Here is an 18,851-nt window from a genome sequence, read left to right as displayed (position 1 = left end):
CTGGTCATCTCATCTGAATTTTGGAGTCTTCATCTCTAAGACTAAAAATCTTGGAGGCTGGTGGTTGTGGGAGGCAAGTAGGGGGAGGGAGGGAGGGTGTCAGAGGTGGTGCTCTGGGCTCTGTTCTGGGGCCTTCTGGCCTGTTTTGCACCATCTGCTTAGTTGCTTGGGGGAGCAGTGGTGAGGAGAGTCCCTGAGAAGTCTTTGGAACACGGAGGGGCCTCAGCTACTGACGGGCTGTGTGACCTCGGACAAACTCGCTTCCTATCTCTGGCCTCACGGAATCTGGCACGGTTATTCCAAGGCTGAAATCCTGAGTTGAGGGATAGGAGCCAAGGATTAGGGTGGGGAAGGGGCAAAGGGCCCGGAACCCTGCACCATTTACCCTCATCTCTCCCAGCCACTCCCATTCCAGATTTTTGCCGAGGGTCCTGATCCATCAGCAAGCCTGGGAGGTGGAGGCTGAGGGCTGGCAGAGCTCCAGCGAGAATACACTTGGGGTAGAGAGAACCCCAGGCTTGGGTTGGCCAGGTGTGGGGCTCTGGGGCCCTTCACTTCACCCTTGGATCCCTCCCCCAGAGTTTGGGGCTCAGCAACTCGCATGATCGGGCGCTGGTGAAGCGGAAGTTGAAGGAGCTGGCGGCAGCAGCTGAGAAGGAGCGCAAGGCCCAGGAGAAGGCTGCACGGCAGCGTGAGAAGCTCCGGCGCAGGGAGCAGGAGGCCAAGAAGAGCTAGGGAGACGGGCGGGCAGGCACTGGCACCCGGCTGGGGAAGCTGCTGGGCTCTGCGGGCACAGGCCGCCTTAGGAGGCGGGGCCTGGGCACCAGGCTTGGGTTGGCCTGGCTCCATGCTCTCAGGAGGAACAGCCCTCTCACCCTGTCATCTGTCTGGACCCAGATCCCTCAGAAAGAGAGACCCAGGGGAGAGGACCCAGTAATAAATCCCCTTGCAAGGACTTTTTGGCACAAAGTTCCTGGGGGAAGTGGCAGATTATGGGCAGAGAGGCCAGGGCTGAAGCAAATCAGGGAGCCCAGAGGTGCCTGAGTGATTCTGACCCTGTTCCCTCAGGCTATGGGGGTCCTGGGGCTGCCAGTGAACTAGGAGGCCTGCATACCTTCCAGAGGCCCTGGGCTCAGAGATATGGGCTGAGCCTCTCTGCAGCAGCAGGTGGATAAAGTAGTTCCTTTCCAGCTCTCCCAGGTGACTGTGTGTCGAGAGAGCTCTGCAGGAGGCTGGTGGGCCTGCAGCAAGTTGCACTCGAAGTAGACTCCCAGTCTGCACTCCTCAACAGGAGAGCAGAGAAGGCAGCCCCATTATCCTGCGTCATCTTTACAAGGGCTTTAGGAGAAGGAAGGGGGGTCTCAGTGGTAAGATGATGCCCTTGCAGGTCTGGCCCTCCTGAGGCCCACACACAGCCTGGGTTTTGACCGATTCTCCAGGTTGGGCACACTTCTGCTGCTCCTGCAGAGGCCACCTGGATCCTCCCTGAAGATGGCAAACTTGGGAACTAGTGGGGACAAATGACACCCCCATCAATGCCTAGATGGCCCTTAACTGGTGAATCCTCATCCCAGCCAGGCAGAGAGGCAAAATCGGGGAGGCCCCCTTAAAGCTGCTAAATTGAAAATGTTCATCAGCACTCCCCAACCTGTCCTGGTTCTTATCAGGGCCTCCATGGGCTCCAGAACTGGCAGACAGGAGGGGTGGGGCCCGCTCCCGGGGTGGGGCCCGCTCCCTGGGTGGGGGTGGAAGCCATCCCAGCAGTCCAGGGAAGTTGTCTGCCCTTCTAGGGTGAGTGTGTTCATGTCCAGGCATGGTGCTGGCCAGCAGCTAGCCCAGCCTTTGCAGCACTGGCCAGAGTTAGCAGTAAGGTCAGAGGCCTTAGACTAGAAACCTCCCTTCACCTCCTCCCACCAGCGTGGAGCAGCAGACAGGGCCCCATACACCCACTCCCCTCGCTCCAGCCCAAGGGCTGTGGCTGTGACCCCTGTTCTCTGGGTCTCAATTCTTTTCTCCTTCCTGCTGTCTGTGCTGGGAGAGGGGCTTCAGAGGGGGGACTGGACTTGGGGGCACTAGTACCACCTGGGCCCCAGAGGGGCTGGTGGGGAGGATGGAAAGCTCCCAAGTCCTTGAAGCCATCAGGAGCTATCTGGGTGCCCACCTGCATGTGAAGGGGGAGGCGGTACTTAGTTTCTTTCAATAAACGCTTATGATGTGCCAGTGGCCTTCCTGTTTGCCCCAGCTGGGGGCTGGGCTGGGCTCCGAGTGAGGCAGGGCCACAGGTCTGTCTCTGGGTGCTGCACCGTCAAGTGTTCTGAACGGACGGCTGTGTCCACTGTTGTAGCTGGCATGCACTGGGTCTTGTCCTGAGCATGTCACGTGCTGATCACAGGGACTGCAGTCTGCATCCATTTGTACAAGAGGATCACCCTCCCCCAGGAAAGCAGATGGGCCATAGTCTCATTCCATCTCCTCTTTACTGTAGATGTCACTGTTACCATCGTAGCCACTGGGAGGAGCACACAACTTTAACCCCCTGTGTGCTAAGGGGAAGGGAAGGGGCATTCGGGGCTATAAAACTAGCTATATACACACAACATTCTAGGGAGAAAGCCACCCCAAGCACACGCGTGTCCAGGCACAGTGGGAGTTGGGGTCTGGAGCTCAGGGGGGACCGTGGGTGGTGGGTAGGTGTATGCACATGAGGACATGCAAGGGAAGGGCTCGGGAGGTGGCAGAAACATTGCTGGGGTTACCTACAGGGAGGAGAGGTTGGGTGGCTGACCTCTGTGTCCTCCCAGATTATTCAGCTTTAGGGGTGAGCCCCAGGTGAGAAACCCCTCCCTCCTACCTTTGACCTTAGAGAGGAGGGAGAGACTATAGGACCAGATCCCCAACCAGGGATCCCCTCCCACTATCCCAGATGTGGCAGGCACCTGGCCCCTTCCCAACACTGACACCAGACCAGCGCCAGGGTACCGGCATGGGTCAGGACAGTAAGGCAAGCAGGGGCGTCCACTTGGAAGGCCAGGGCTGTGGTGGGCAGAGAGGGGGACCTAGGGCCCCTGGCAGAGAAGTGGCAGTTCTGGGCTCAAAGAGGAAGACTGCCATGGAAACGTGTCTCTGGAACACCCCATCAGGATGGAGACATCCTCCAACCCTCAGGCGTTGCCCACAGAGACTGGACCCAGGGAGACCTCCAAGGGGTCTCCATGGAGACAGAGATTGGCACTTAGGGGCCACCACAGACTGGTCACTGCAGTGATTTCCAAAGAGACAGAAGCTGGTCAACAGGGAGAGCCTCCTGCACCTGGGGGGGCGGGGAATGGGGAGGGTCACCACGGTGGCCGGACCCAGCGACAGCAGTCCATTCTCCTGGGTGTAGGCGAGTTGGGTAGCTCCTAGCTGACACGGTACGTGGACGTGTTCTTGGGCTCCGTGCTGGGCACACACCAATCGCCGGCCTCCTGGATGGTCTGGTAGTGGCGCCAGGCTGACTTGTTGTAGACAGGCAGGCGCTCCACTGAGTCCGTGGACAGGGCCTGAGGGGCATCAGGGTCAGCCTCTCCTGCTTTCCTGCACCTTGCCCGCTCCCTGGCAGACCACCCTTGCCCAGTGGTGGCTCCAGTGGCCACTATGGCCCACATGTCAGCCCAGCCAGGTGCCACACTGGTTGAGATGACTAAACCAGAAAGACCCATGAAAGTGTCTGTCCCTTCTTTGGCTTGCCCCTGCCCGTTTAAAAAGGCTGTTCACTTAAAGGTCAGGGAGGGAGAGGGAGGAGGCAGGCTGTGTGACCTTGAACAAGGTCACCAGCTCTGGGCCTCCATCGCCCCCTGAGCTGAATGAGTTCTCCATGCTTCCTCACAAGTCAAGGGTTCCCAGAACAGGGTCTCATTCATGCACCACAGACTCCCTGAAACTGCCTGCCAACTTAGGAGTGCCTGGTGGCTGGGGAACTATAGCTCTGCTCTGATTCTCAGTCTGAAATCAGGAAAAGATTGGAGGGGAGGAAAAGAAACCTAAGAACAGGCCTGACCTGTCAGCAACCCACCCCGGCCCCTTGGGCAGGCCTTGCAGGCAGGGGCCCTCACCTTGAGATAGATGACAGCATCGGTCCCAAAGCCCTCCATGGAGAAGAGCTGCAGGTCCCCCTGGAAGTACTTGGCATAGAGGCGGGAAATGGGGAGCCCATACCCGAAGCCAGCCTGCAGGAGGTGGGAAGGGAGCGCGCTGAGACACTGGGCCTGGGCTCCCGGGAGCTGCAGAGACCTATATGCTGAGTGACGATGGCTAAGCTTGGGTCGTACCGGGGGCTCCCAGCACCAGGGTGAGGAGGGGACAGGAGGGAGGGACAGCTCGGAGACAAGATGGGACTGTGGGGAGAGGGAAATCAGTCCAGTGCGGGGAGGAAGGCTGCAGGGCGGGTGGGGGTGGGGAGCAGCAGGCAGGGCAGGAGAGGAGGCTGGCCCTGGTAGTCAGGGGTCTGCGCAGGTCACTGGGCACCTCTCTGTCTCTATTTCCCACACTTAGCCCCGCCTATTCCACTGGGAATGGACACGGAGGTGCTGGTGAGCTGAATAATGCCAAGAGAGAGGTAGTTACTTGTGGAGAGAGAGATAAGACAGGGAGAACTGAGGAAAAGCAACAGACAGATGCCCACAGATAGGCAGGGAGGCGCACGCTGGGGAGACAGAGGAGGAACAAGGAGAGACCTGGAAGAGCTGACCGACATCACACAGCCTACAGGATGGAGGGACCACGAGAGGTAGGGAAGCGAGTGATGGGCATGAGTGACAATTTGATAAGAAGAGACCAGAAGACTGACAGGCATTCTTCAGGAGGTCGGGGGGAACTGGAGTGAAGCCAGCTCACCAGTGGGGTTCCTCCGGTGCCAGGCTGGGGCGTGGGGGCTGTGGAGTACATGTAACTGAAGAGTCGCTCAATCTTCCTCAAGGGAACACCTCCACCTCGGTCACTCATCTGGGGGAGACAGGACATGTCAGGGTCTCTAGACCTCAGTTTTCTCCACACTCCATCCCTGATCTTCTCAGGTTTTCCTCACCCCCAGCGTCTTCCCTAAGCCCATCTCCTGGCAGGAGGGAAGTTTCCATACCACTGCTCTCGGGCCCTCAAAATCAAGGGTCACATACTTTGATGGAAAGATCTTCCTCGCCCAAGGCCACCATGACCTTGATAGGTGGAAGAGTGACGCTGGATTCATGGCTTTCCACAGTTGCCCGCATGGCATTCTGCAGTGGAAAAGGTGATGAGATACAGTGAGAGCAGCCTGGATCTAACCACCTGCCCCCCTCACAAAGGGACATCCCCCAGTCTCCTCACCTTGAAGAGTTCAAAAAGCATGTGGTAGAGGTGGGAGGGGACGTAGACCATGTGAATTGGCTGTTTGGAGTTGGATGCTGCCAGGGAAGTCCAGACCAAAGATCAGGAGATTGTCAAGAGGTCACCATTCAACATTCATTCAGCAGCACCTAACACCCACACTCAACCCCCATTCATTGTCCATCTATCTGCTCATTCGTTTGTCCATCTATTCATTCATTCAGTGTCCATTCATCCATCTACCTCTCCATGTAATATCCATCCATCATACAGTGTCTGTCCATCCATCCATCCAGTATCCACCCATTCATCGATCATATCCGTTCAACATCCATTCATGCCTCTATCTACCCATCCAACCATCCAATTGTCTTTCAGTCTATTCATCTGTTCAAACGTCTATCTTTTCCATCTATCCATTCATTCAGAGTACAGATCCATCCTTCCATTCATCCACTGTTTATCTATCCATCTATTCATCATTTATCCACTCAAACAGTATCTATCTATCTGTGCTATACCTAGCCTACTAGCATTCACCTTAATACCAGAATCCCCTGGAGAGCTTTTTCACCCAGGGGAGAGGGGAAGGGGCTACCCAGGTGATCCTGACACCAGCATCCTACTTCCTAAGAATCACTCTAACCTGGAGAGTTTTGGTTTTAGGGACTGAGTATCTTCCTGGTGCCTGGCACAGAGCTCTGTATGTAGCAGAAGCTCAATAAATGTGCAATGGGTCAATGAATGAGGGAATCTGGGGCCCTGTGCTGGGCAAGTGGAGACAAAACGTTGAATACAATTCAGCCCTACCCTCTCAGAAATTCATGTCTATAGACAGAGAAATGCACACCTCACTTTCACATCAGGTATTGTGCCCAGAGCTGTGTGCAAGGCTCTGGGCTTGACCCTGGGGATCCGGAAGTAAAGTGGCCTATCTCCGCCCTTCGGTTTCTGCCCCCGAGTAATTTAAACAGTGCAATTTGGAGGTCCACTTGGGGCAGGCAGGGCCTAACTCCTCTCTGGGAGGTCTGGGGAGGCTTTGCAGAGGAGCTGGACTTAATGGGCTCTTAAGGGAAGACTAGGATATGGGCAGTGCAACTTCCAGGCATAGAGGCATCAACGCCTCAGGTTTCTGGTGCACAGGCCAGAGTGGCTGAGGAGCAGGGGGGTAGTGGGGAGGAGACAGGTAACTTCCAGGTCTCTGGTCCATCTCACCCCTCCACCTCCAAGGTGTTTATCCAGTTTACCCCCTTCTTTTCCTCTCTGCTGCCTTCCCCTCCCCTTGCCTAAACCTGTAGTGACCTCCTAACTGGTCTTCCTGGGTCCTCTCCTGCCTCCTCCAACCTCTAAATTAATCTTTAGAATGTTACTCAGATCCTGTCATCACTGTGCCTCAAACCTCCAGTGGTTTCTCAAAATCCCAGCTCCTGTCTGCAGCCCACGGGCCCTGCATGCCCAGCCTCTCTCTCCCGCCCCTCACCCCTTCAATCTCCTAACCCACCACACTGGTCCTTCTGTTTCTCAACTACTCCATCCCAAGTAGGACCCTTGTAGCCATCCTCTGTGTTCATCATTCCCTTTCTTCTTTCAGTAATAGATGCCTCCCTCCCCCAAAGTTTTAACTAGCATGTAACTGCCCAGCTAGAGACTACATTCCCAGCCTCCTCTGCAGCTGGGAGACTTAGGGAAGTGGTGTGATCAACTCCCAGGCCTGGCCTTCCACATCCTCTTTCCCAAAACTTCGCCAGGCTGGAACTGGGACGTGAGGGGGTATAGCCGGCTTTGACCATTCTATCCCAGGGGCTAGCGAGCGGAAAACCTCTTTCTCAAATTAAGCATTTTTGGATTCCAGGAAGATAGCCAAACTGGCATCCCATCTAATACGTTGCTCCTGCCCATGACTGTCAGGCTATCTCATTCTGTTTCCTTCCTGTCATATCATGACCTGAAATTAGCTTATTATTCACTCACTGGTTAAAGGCCCCGTTCCCCAACCTCCCCAACACCAAGAATGTGAGCTCCATGGGAACAGGGACCTTGCCTGTTGTGTTTACTGCTTAATAAATATTTACTAGATAAATAATAATAATATAATAATAGCTCTGCTTCTCCCTCGTTTCCTGACTCCTGCATCACTTCCCTCTCCCATGTCCCCAGCCCTTAGACACACACAGCCTCATTCACTCACCATTGATCTCCTGGATCTCCAGGTCAGGAGAGGCCATGTAATACTTGTCACACAGGAGCTTGGCCATGTCGTAGGCATCTGAGAAGCAGAGGTCATCAGGGAATGGGGTGGCCTCCCCCCAGCAGGCAATTCTCTTGGTATCAACAGTGGGTCTCACCAACATTAAACCCATGAGGATGTGGCCCCCACCCACTGGGGAATGGGTCACCCTCTGGCCAGGTAAACTTGGGGGTACACTGGGGCTCCTCTGTGGGCCAGGCACAGTGAGGATGACTCACCCTTCACCACCTCAGAGACGTTGCAGTTGGGGTCGATGCTGCCGATGTGTTTGGGGTGGGCAGGGTTGGTTCTGCCGTCAAAGAGCAGGGCTACAGGCAGAAATGGTGGGCGCAGTTGGCAGGGCCATGTGCCTCAGCGCTCCCTCCCTCTTCCCCTGGCTCTCCAGGACCCCAGCTCTAACACTTCTGACCCTAACACCCTCTCCCCACCCTCCTACCCTCTCTCCTCTGACCAGCCCCTACCACCTCGAATCAGGCCAGTTTTGGACCTTTGCAGGCTTGAAACATCCTTCTCAGAAGTCTCATTCCCACACATTCTACATTCTATAAACCTCTGAGCAGTGAATGGCCCTGTGCCCGCTCACTGTGCTGGTTGATGAGCATGCGGATGGAGATGCGACTGAGGTAGAAGCGGTCCAGGAAGTACTGGATGTTCTGGTTGGAGACGGGGTCGTCGCCATAGGTGTCCTTGTACTCGAGCACGCCCTGAGCCATCGTGGGCACCACGTCATTGTGGCGGTTCCGGATGGTGACCAGGGCGTCAGTGAACCTGCGATGGGGGGAGATGTTGGCTCTGGGACACCCTCAGACCCTCCCTGCTCTGCCCTTCTCTCCACAGCGCCTTCACGCACTCGACTCTTCCCAGCCCACTCCTCCAGAAGGCCTCCCCAGACCTCCCACTGCCTGCCTGACAGCCTGGGAGCTCCACAGGGTGGGTCCTGGGTCCCCCTCCACCAGACACACCAGGGTTGAAGGCTGTCTCCCCGCTCACCCTGGATATCCCCAAGGACAGGGGCATTTCCGTCATCCTACGGGCATTTCTGCCCCTGGGGCTGCGGCTCACACCTGCCCTCCCGGCCCTAGCCAGGGCCTCACTCACTGGCTTAGGGTCCGATGGTCCTCAGGGTCCTTGTCCAGGAACTCCATGATGTCCAGGAGACTCTGGACGTACCTGTGCAGGAGGGGAGGGGGCATCACCTTAGCTCAGGGCCAGGCCCCTGCCCCCCTGATCTGCTGACCCAACTTTTATCCATGCCTTTGGGCTTCCCAGGTGGCTCAGAGGTTAAAGCGTCTGCCTCCAATGCGGGAGACCTGGGTTTGATCCCTGGGTTGGGAAGATCCCCTGGAGAAGGAAATGGCAATCCACTCCAGTATTCTTGCCTGGAGAATCCCATGGACAGAGAAGCCTAGTAGGTTACCGTCCACAGGGTTGCAAAGAGTCGGAAGCGACTGAGCGACTTCACTTTCACCTTCAGTGGGCAGCGCGCAGTGGGCTGCACGGGTTGACAAGCTGCATCACCAATTTCCTCACTCTGCTCCATCGGTATGTGACTCTCCCTGACAACAGAGTAAACTTACTGTGCAAGAAAACCTCTAATTTGTTGGTTCTCAGAGAGCCTTTGCTTTGATGTCCTAGAAGAGCAGTCTTCAAAGGGGCCGCCCCACCCACAGGGCTCCTGGTGAGAAGACTGAGGGCCAGACTGGGGAGGGGGCCTTGCCCAAGACCAGCAGTGACAGAAAGGCCTCCCCAGCCGTCGTGGAAACAGACCTAGTGTCTGCCTGCAGGGTCGCTGCTGTATCGCATGGGCCAGCCCAGCACTCTCACAGAGCAGAGGTTCAAGGAGACAAGCTCACATGCTGACTCTGGACACCAGGAGCTGTCCGATTCCCAATTCCTAGGGAACTAGATTTTAAATGGTGGGTAGGAAAAACAAGGTCGGGGGGAGTTGGTGGGGACTGGGCATGCCCAGCTCTGACATGGGGTGGGGCTGGAGCCCACGGAGAGCCTGAAGGGGCCCAGATGCCCAGATGCTGCCAAACTGGACTAGGAGGCAGGGAGCCACTGCTTTCCTACCAACACCTCAGCCTGCAGCAGTTCGCTCTCTTGGGGAAGGCAGAGAGCTGAGCCTCTCTTTGGCAGAAACACTTTGGCTGGCAGGAAGGAGGGGCCACTGAGAGTCTGACCAGGGAGGGCCCTGGGGGCCTAACAGTCCCTCTAGAAGAGTTCCCACATAGTCCAAAGTCCCCTGTACGCAGGGCTTTGACCTGAACAGTAAGAACAGCAGGAATCAGCCCCATTTCACAGACTCCTCAATTGAGGCCTGAGGCAGTTCCGCAGCTGGGAGGTGAAGACAGGCCTCCAGCGCTCCTGCCACTATACAGTGTTTGCTGCTCAAAAAGGCTCAGCCCCTTGGTCCTGTGGTTCTCTCTGCCTGGAATGCCCTGCTCCCTTCACCTACTGCCACTCTCCCCTCTCTTGCTTAACCCAGTAGAGAAGACAGTGAAAGAGCTAGCTTTGAAGCTGGCTCTCCAAGTCCCAGGTTGGGCTTGTCCACTTTGAGCTGTGTGGCTCTGGGAAGTCATGGAACCTCTCTGAGCCTGAGTTTTCTTATCAGAAAAAGGGAGGGTATTGTACCTACTGCTATCACTGCTTTTTGGTGAGAATGAAATGTGGTAATTAACACAGTGCCTAGCAAATAGTGAGCACTTTAAATGCTTGCTCTTGTTATGAACAGTGGCTCAGACACTGTCAGCAGCTGAGTGCGCCCTCTTAGTCCCCAGGTGGCACGTGACACACTCCTCCTGGTTACCCTGGGCACAGGCTCTGAATCACACCATGTCTGAATCTGTCACGCTCTGGACAGCCATGGAGAACAGATGGGGCTTTCCCAGCCCTGCTGCTGCTGCCTGCCTTCCCCACACAGGGCCTAGCACAGCGCCTGGCAGGAGGTGGCAGAGTCACTGGTAGGGGAGCCCAGAGAGCAGAGGCAATCAGCTCTCCCTGGAACCCCCTCACCATCCTCAGTGCCCCAGCAGACAGTCAGAGCGGCCCTCCTACGGCCTCACCTCAGAATTCCTGGAGAATAACAACAGCCAACGCCTACTCAGTGACCATCAGTGCTCACCTATGCTCAGTCTGTGAAGGGGCTTTCATCTCTGAGCATGTGCTATTCCCCCCTTTTGCAGATAAGGAAATCAGCTCAGAGAGGGCAGATAGTATGTTTCAGGTCACACAGTAAGCATTCACACTGGGATTCAAACCCAGGTCTGTCTGATGCCAAGTCTACACCACCTGGCCAAGTGCTCACTGTCTGTATTGGTCCTAACAGGGGTGCTGCTGATGTCCATGGTGAGGGCGGCCAGTATGTACCGGTGCTGGCCTTGTGCTGGGGCTCTGCTCTGTGCTCCCCTAGTTTAACCTCCACTATGACCCTGTGGGGGGGTGTGCTACTGCTGGACCCATTTTACAGATGAGGAAGTCAACATGCAGAGCTGGAATCCTCTCTCACAGGCCGGTGTTACTCCAGATCCCTGGATTCCATGCCCAAGAGAAAGCTTCATGGTCATGTGATTCTTAGAGGGAGAGGGGATTTGAGAGGAGGACCTGCAAGTAAGCAAAGGTGCGAACAGATAGAGCCAGGAGAGACAGGAGACCAGCTGAGGGGTAGGTGCTCTGGCGCCCCTTCCCAAGACCCAGGGGGCAAACAAGAGAGGGAGGAGGGTGGAACTACGGGGCTCTGACCAGCTAGGCCAGGACTGGGGGCTGGTGACAGGATGAGCGCTCTTGCTGCTGGCCCCACTGCCCCCACCCCCCCGTGGCTGCCTAATGAACCACCAAGGGGGGTGGCGTGAAGTAAAACAAAGGGCACCAGTGGGAGCGCCAGCTGGCAGGGCTCTCATCCAGGCCTCAGTCTCCTGGACTGTGAAGCAGGAATTAGAATCTCTGCCCGCCTTCCTCTGGGGGACATTCCATCAGGGGAGTGGTCCTGGGTGTACTCCCAAAAGGAAGGATGACGAGAATTCTCCCAGGGGAACCGTGACTGGGCCTGAGCCCCCTCAAGAGTCTGGCAGGCCAGACCTCACTGGGGGTCCTGAAAAGGGAAAGATGCTAGGGAGCGAGTGATGCTGGCTCCAGGGCTGCCCACCCTGGAGGGTCAGAGAAAGAGCTGGGCTTAGACAGGGACAGTCTGGAGCAGTGACACAACGACAGACGTGTCACCTGCCCTGGGCCTGCAGAACAGGCAGCGGGGCCAAGGGGCAGCACTAGGGAAGGCCCGGCCTGTCGCCCTCAGCAGCAACCAAGGCCACCCAGGACTTCCTGGGTGACATCTGGAGTGTCCCCCCCGCCCCACCAAGTCACGTGGAGGCCCCAGACCCTGCCTTCTGGGGCTTTCCAGCCAATGCAGAGCTGGATTTGGCAGGGGGGGAGGGGTGAATTTGGTGGGAGCAGGGCGCACGTGTGTGCCTGTGTGTGTGCGGCTGAGCCCGGGTGTAGGGATGTCGGAATGCACCTGGCAGAGGGGAGGCACGCCCAGGCTGTGCGGGCAGAGGAGTGGGGAGCCTGTGTGCATCTGGACGCCTGTGGGGGTGTGTGCGCACTAGTGTCCACAGCCGCTGGGGACCAGGCTGTGACCAAGACTAAGGCCCTGTGAGGAGGGGAGAGGTGGAGGCATGTCAGTGTCTGGAAGCTGCCTGCGGAGGGGCGCCGGGCGCGGCCCTGAGCCAGGCCAACCCGGGTCCCCTTGCTGATGGCGCTGCTCTCCAGTCCCACTGTGTGAAGTGAGCCTCGCAGCAGCAGGAGCAGATCAGAGGAGGCGATGCTGGCGGCCGGCCTCCACTCTGAGTATGTAGGTGACGGCTGGGGGATTCAATGGCAGGTTTTGGCTACAGCCCAGGGCCTGGCGCAGAGCAGGCCCTGGGTGCCCGGAACCAGTGAGGTGGTCATTCTTTTCAAGGGCGAAGACTACTGGGTCTGGTGTCCACACACCTTGCTGAGGCAAGGGAGGTTCGTGAGAAGGTGCTGTGGCACCCACTCTTGTCCCCTTCCCACTACACCCCTGCAAAGGCACTATGAGCCGCAGGAGTGACTCACTGTCATTTGATTCTACTCTGCAACTCTCCACTCAACCCTCCATTTTCCAGATACATTCCCAACTCCACACCCTTTGTCAGCCTGTCACTCTCCCCAGCGAGATGTCAAGGTCACCCCTCTGGGCCCCTGCAACACTAGCCATCAAACAATCTCTGTAAAGAAAATCTACTTTCCCACTGACTTGCTTTGCTTAGAAATCTCTGACTCCTCCAGAACACGGCTCTCTCCCTTTCCTTTGCAAGCACAGCCCCCAGATCACACAGCCTAGGTTGGAATCCCGGCTCTACCACTTACTACCTGATGAGCTCAGACTAGTTTATTAATCTCTCTGAACCTCAGTTTCCTCATTTACAAAACAGGGATGATAAAAAGGCCTACTTCGCAAGGTTGTTGTGAAGGGTCAATGAGTAAGGACAGGCTCAGAGCAGCTCCTGATCGCCGGCAGGCCTTCCAGGTGTGTCTGCCCCACCACCATGCCATGACTACACTCTTAAGAGAACCGCTGTCACAACACATTATCTTTGGCCAGAAGGTGTTGCTGCCAGAAGATCACAGACATCACTCGTGCGTAGCGTTCCGTGTACTTCCACATCCAGCAGTGGCATCTCACCCATTTTACAGATGAGGAAGCCAAGACTCAGAGGGGCCATGTGGCTGGCCAAACGTTAAGTGTCCAGCAGGCACAAAAGCCAAGCCTCAGAGTCAGGCATGCCGGTGCTACACCCAGGGCTTTCCTTTACCTTCCAGTCACCTCCAAAATAGGATCCCATGACCCCAAGTCAGTCCAGTTGAAATAATACATCAGGTTCATTTAGAAAGGTCTTCCCTGGTGGCTCAGAGGTTAAAGCGTCTGCCTCCAATGCGGGAGACCCGGGTTCAATCCCTGGGTCGGGAAGATCCCCTGGAGAAGGAAATGGAAACCGACTCCAGTATTCTTGCCTGGAGAATCCCATGGACGGAGAAGCCTGGTAGGCTACAGTCCACGGGGTCACAAGAGTCGGACACGACTGAGTGACTACACCCACCTTCATTTAGAAATAGGAATTCTCCACTTTTCCACAGTGATTCCTGCCTAGAACCTCTCCCCAGCTGAGTAGAAACGCCGTTAGCTGTTGCCACCTGTTAAATATTGCCACCACTGTTACCAACAGCACATGCGCAGGTCTTGTCCATTTCCAAAGGAAAGGTTTCACTGCTCACTCATCAGTCTCTGAGGCCAGTAGCCCTCTTGCCAAGCTCTCTGGTAGGTTGTCCCCTTCCTCTCGTGAAACTGCCTACCTCCACCACCTCCATCATCCAAGCTGGCAACGGGGTTCCTATGGAGAGGGAGGTCTATCTCAGGAAGTCCTTCCTTCCATCAGATCACAATCTCTCTTGCTGCAGTTGATGCCCATTCTCTGGAACCAGTCTCAGCAGGCTGTCTCTTCAGGGTGTCAGCACACTCTAGCAATACCTTGGTCTGCTGCTGCTAAGACACTTCAGTCATGTGCGACTCTGTGCGACCCCACAGACAGCAGCCCACCAAGCTCTGCCGTCCCTGAGATTCTCCAGGCAAGAACACTGGAATGGGTTGCCATTTCCTTCTCCAGTGCATGAAAGTGAAAAGTGAAAGGGAAGTCGCTCAGTCGTGTCCGACCCTTAGCATGGACTGCAGCCCACCAGGCTCCTCCATCCATGGGATTTTCCAGGCAAGAGTTCTGGAGAGGGTGCCACTGCCCTCTCCTGCTCTCCTCTAAATGAATCATCCATTGGGAAGCATTCCCTCTTGTCTCACTTCACCGTCTCCTGCTGGTCATTACTTCCCAGCTTTGAGAGAAGAATTAAGTCAGGCCAAGCCCTGACATGTGTAACTGATTTTCAAGAAGGGACTCCGGGACTTCCCTGATGGGCCAGTGGTTAAGAATCTGTCTTGCAATACAAAGGACATGGGCTCAATCCCTGGTCAGGGAACTAAGATCCCATCAGCCACAGAGCAACTCAGCCTGTGTGCTACAGCTACTGAGCCCTTGCACCACAAGTAGAGAATCCATGTGTTGTAATGAAAGATCCCCCATGACACAAGGAAGATCCCACATGCCACAGCTTGGACCCAACACAGCACATAATAAACAAATATTTTTTAAAAAGAAGGGGCTCTATGGGCCTTGGGGGCATCACGGGCAATCAGCACCTCCCTGCCCTCCCTCCCCACATCTCCTGACTATTCAAGGAAACAAGTGTCCAAGGAGGGGCCCGAGAAGCCCTGTCCTGGAGTTAAGGACCAGCTGGAAAGGCAGCCCAGTCACTCAGCTGGACAGAGCCAGAGGAGGGCTGGAGAGAACAGATGGCACCTTCTGTCTCCTCCCCATGCCTCCCACGCTGCCCCATGGCAGGAAATGCCGGTTGGCTAGGAGGTCTTGGACCTCTAAGGGATAGGCCCCAGTCAGGGGTGACCTCATTGTGCCACATAAAAATCAGGCTCCGCCCTCTGTCCCCCTGTCCACCTTCATCACTTGCACTAACAGTGCCCTGTCCATAAAGTGAGTGCTCGGATGCCCTAGCCAGGCTCTCTCCTGCCTCCACACCTTTGCACATGCAGGTCCTTTGGTCTGAATACACTACCCTCCTTTCTAGGTCAAAGTTCACTTAAGCAACCTATAAGGCCCAGTGACATGTCACCCCCACTCTGCCTCCATTTCAACTTCCCCACAATGTTTTGATTCAACTGAAATTCACTGTGCACAGACCATGTGCCTGGTCTTTCCTTACTTTATCCTCATTTAGTTAGAATAAGTCATTTATAGCACATTCATGCACAGAAAAAAGCTGGAAGGGCATCAATAAAGGGCACTTACAAAACCTGAATGTTTGGTTAGAGGGTGGAAGAAAGGGGTTGACATTTTCTTTTATCTACTTCTCTGTGTCCTCCAAATGTCAAAATGAGCATGTCATACTTCTTCAACGAGGGGAAGAAACCAGTTATTTTAAAATAATATTATTTTGCTTTTAATTTAAATAAAACAAATTCTTCAGTAGCTTACTGCTCCTGCCACTATGGAGCTCTGAAGCTTGCCCCTTTTATTCTCCCCATGAGATCATGGGCTCCTGAGGAGCAGCTGCTGCTGCTGTTTCCCTAACCTAAACACAGCATTGAGCTCCAAGTAGGTGTGGATGCCCCGAATCAAAAAGGAAACCACAGTAGTACCAGACCTGCCACAGCCAGAAAAACAGGCCAAAGATTTCTGCACACATGCCACTGAAGATTAACCATGATTAGCTACTCACACACCCAGTTACAGAGCAAATTTTTGCTTATTCTTCATGTGATTGGCCTCTGGTTAACGTCATTCAGTTTTTAATACTTATCCCTGGACAAAGTTTTTGAGTAAACTTTACTGAGAATTTCTCTCTGCCACTGCTGCTCTGTGCAATAAACTTTTGGTCTTTGCCCATCTAAAGCTCTTTGCGGTTGGTACTGTGCCATCCTTGTGTCCATTTGAGTGTTTTCCAACATCCAAAACAGGCTGATTTGTTTGCATTATACAATTTGAAGATTCACTTCTTCCTGTTTCCCACAAAGTTGCCCCAGCTAGATATTATCCAACAGGTGCTAGATTTTCAGGGTCAGGGCTGGTGGCAAATGCTGACATGAGCCTGATTTGGGTTTTGGTGTGAAAATGATGATTTCCTTTTCCAGAGAATGGAGGGTGGTGGGTATAGGGCTGTCTCAGAGACATGGAGACTGGAAGTTTGATCTGAGTCCCTGCTATGGCCTAGGATTCCCACTTGACTGTGAGAACTCCCCTACCTCTCAAAGTCCCTGTGCCTCTCCTCTTTCCCCACCTCCTGCAAGGCTGCTGGGAGCATCGGGCATCTGACAATGGAATGGGCGGCATGGGGATCTAGCCAAGGGTCTCACCAGCTCTGTACCAGCTGCACCGAGGGTGTGCTCAGCACCCGGTCGGGAAGCAGGTTGATCTCCTTCATGATGTTGGCCAGGCGCACAGGCAGCTCCTGCCTGAGGAAAGTGAACGAGGTTTTCTCACAGGCATTGCTGGACCCTGCAGGGAGAAGGAAAGGGGAGCCTAAGAGTTACAAAGCACTGGAGCCAGAAGACCTCTTAGTGGTGGGGAAGGGGGTCAGGTCACCAAATACTTCATTTCCCGAAGGTTCAGAAGAGACAAGAAGACAAGGAGGCAACAGGACAAGGGGCCCCTCCTGACCCATGCAGTGGCCACCACACCACCCAGCCTAACCCTTAGGGAGGTGGTGTCCTTTCGCCACCTCCAGCTGAACCCTGCTTGCCTTCAACCACAGGGGACAGGGCCACTCTGGGCCCCCTGGGTGCTGCCTCTAGCCCAAGTTATCTCACTTCTTCTCTTTCTTTCCCTCCTAGTAGACTCTCACTTTGCAGGGCTTGTGGGCAGGGAGCCTGGGAAACCCATCCTACCTTGAGATGAGCTCCCCTGGCTGAGGGAAGCTATGCTCAGACCACTGCAGCCATAGGGTCCCGGCATCATCTTGGCCCAGGTGGTCTTTATGTCCACAGTAGACTTGCCCCTATATTAATACCCCCCCACCTGAGAGGTAGACAGGGTTGGGGAACTAGGGCCCAAATACGTAGATTCTTGCTCTGGCTTGAAGATGAAGAGCGGGTAGAGGACTGAATGAGGTCATGGCCTAGAGTCAGGAGACCTGGGTTCTAAGTCCAGGTTCTGCTTTTAACTCTGTCACCCAGGGCATGTCACTATCTCTCTGAAGATCTGTTTTACCCACTGAACTCCAAGTGCACCACTCTACTGTGAGTCCCTCCCTGCCGTGACAGTTCTGTTAACTGGGGTCCAGTCTGGACTAGACAACTGCTGGAGGCTGGGAGTGGGCTCAGGCAGCTTTCCTACACGGCGGGAGCTCAAATACGGAGGGAAGCAGGGGAACAAGTAATCGGGCAACAGATGCCCTGTGTCCTGGCTGTCACCTCCCCGCCCCCTCCCATCAGTGACGCAGCTGTAACCTGAGCCAGGCACTGTCTCCTCAACTCTTGAGAGACCTGGGCAACCCCTTCTAGTCCCTAGCTGGCACCATAGAAATTCCGTGTGAACAGACACTGTCCAAACAATGTCTGTTTCAGTCACCATGTTAGCACAGCCTTGCCACTCCCAGATCACTGGTGGTAGGTGACCCTGGCCCAGGAACCCAGGGGCAGCCAAGGATGGGTACAAGCTGTTTGACTCCATTTCATGGTGCCCTGGACCCCTACCCAGCTGGGGACAGACGGCCAGGCCACAGTAGATTTGATCTTCAAGCGTCCTTGTCCTCCAGGACAGCTGGGGGCCAGCTCTTTCAGTGGGGGGAGGTGTACCAGTCAGGGCCTCTCTCCTTTTGACTCATTTGAAAAGAGTCCCTCCCGCTAACAGACTCCCAGAGCAGGTCTCCTTCCCGGAGGCTGCAGCTTGCAATGCCCCCTAGTCACTCCTACAACACCCCCCATTTTCCTCTCTGACCTTTACTCTTGGAGTCGCCAGGACAATCCCTAGTAACCCTTCAGTGCCTGGATACACCCTCCTGCTCCAACGGCACTGACTTACTGCCCCTTCCTCTCCCAAGACTCCTCACAAAACCCAATAAGATACCGTGGACCCCCCTCCTTCTCAGTGCCCCCACTTCCCCCTAACAGCCCAGTCTCTTCAGCCGGGGTGCCCTTAACCCTTTCAAGCCCAACCGGCCCCTGCCTCCCCGTTAACTCTTTCCTGTCTGGACTCCAAGGTTTGCAAGCAAACCTTCCCTGTCACTCGGCCTCCCTTTAGCCTCCGAGTTAACTCTTCATGACCACGACTCCTTCACCCCCACTCCCGCCCCTCGCAGACCCCCGGGACCAGCCGCCTCCCGCTCACTCGTACCGAAGTCCAGAAACTGCTTCATGGACAGCGGGGATGGGGAGAACTTGCTGAAGTGCTCGATGTATTTCGGTGCCCCTGCCAGGGACGCATTCTTCAGCAGCGCGCGGACCCAGCGCATGGCGGTGGCGACCACTTCTCGGGCTCGGGTTCTGGACCCTGCGCGGGCAGCGCTGGCGCTCGGCTCAGCCCAGCCCGGCCCCGTGCTGCGGCGGCCACCTCCTCCCCACCTCGACCCCGACTGGGCTCCAAGGCCCGGCCAATTGGCTTGTTGCGGCGCCCCGACGTCGCTAATG

General features: G+C 55.5%; 2 protein-coding genes across 9 annotated transcripts in view; one reads left to right on the top strand and one right to left on the bottom strand.

Moving 5' to 3' along the window:
* The window catches only part of SAMD14 (sterile alpha motif domain containing 14), a 20,571-nt gene extending 17,741 nt beyond the window's left edge, over window positions 1–2,830 (top strand). The window contains exon 10 of the mRNA XM_040245710.1: window positions 580–2,830. Within this exon, the coding sequence (XP_040101644.1) occupies window positions 580–735 (156 nt within the window). The 3' untranslated portion in view covers window positions 736–2,830. The remainder of the gene's footprint in view (window positions 1–579) is intronic.
* PDK2 (pyruvate dehydrogenase kinase 2) lies at window positions 2,459–18,851 on the bottom strand. Of its 8 annotated transcripts, none has more exons than XM_040245712.1 (11): window positions 18,559–18,851; window positions 16,581–16,722; window positions 8,690–8,761; window positions 8,175–8,359; window positions 7,810–7,899; window positions 7,532–7,609; window positions 5,344–5,420; window positions 5,154–5,252; window positions 4,876–4,983; window positions 4,095–4,208; window positions 2,459–3,542 (listed from the first exon to the last, which is right to left on the bottom strand). In XM_040245712.1, exons 1-11 carry the CDS (start codon window positions 18,674–18,676, stop codon window positions 3,402–3,404), a joined length of 1,224 nt encoding a protein of 407 aa, XP_040101646.1. In that variant the 5' UTR covers window positions 18,677–18,851; the 3' UTR covers window positions 2,459–3,401. The 8 variants fall into 8 exon arrangements, with proteins under 8 accessions (XP_040101646.1, XP_040101653.1, XP_040101650.1 ...); XM_040245719.1 differs by having other exon boundaries at window positions 8,142–8,359; window positions 18,559–18,780; XM_040245716.1 differs by lacking the exon at window positions 18,559–18,851 and adding an exon at window positions 18,163–18,347 and having other exon boundaries at window positions 8,142–8,359.

This window comes from Oryx dammah, unplaced genomic scaffold, assembly GCF_014754425.2.
Source record: "Oryx dammah isolate SB20612 unplaced genomic scaffold, SCBI_Odam_1.1 HiC_scaffold_8, whole genome shotgun sequence".
Lineage (NCBI taxonomy): Eukaryota > Metazoa > Chordata > Mammalia > Artiodactyla > Bovidae > Oryx > Oryx dammah.
The sequence above is the reverse complement of the archived record's forward strand: the minus strand, read 5'-3'. Positions and strand labels throughout refer to the sequence as shown.

Bases quoted from the DNA above. Each gene is read 5' to 3' on its own strand.
- PDK2 (XM_040245719.1), bottom strand. From the start codon at position 18,676: ATGCGCTGGGTCCGCGCGCTGCTGAAGAATGCGTCCCTGGCAGGGGCA. The intron at 8,360-8,689 runs GTGAGTGAGGCC...CCCCCATCGCAG, and splicing joins GACCATCGGACCCTAAGCCA to GTTCACTGACGCCCTGGTCA. The intron at 4,209-4,875 runs GTGAGCTGGCTT...CACCTCCTGCAG, and splicing joins GCACCGGAGGAACCCCACTG to GCTGGCTTCGGGTATGGGCT.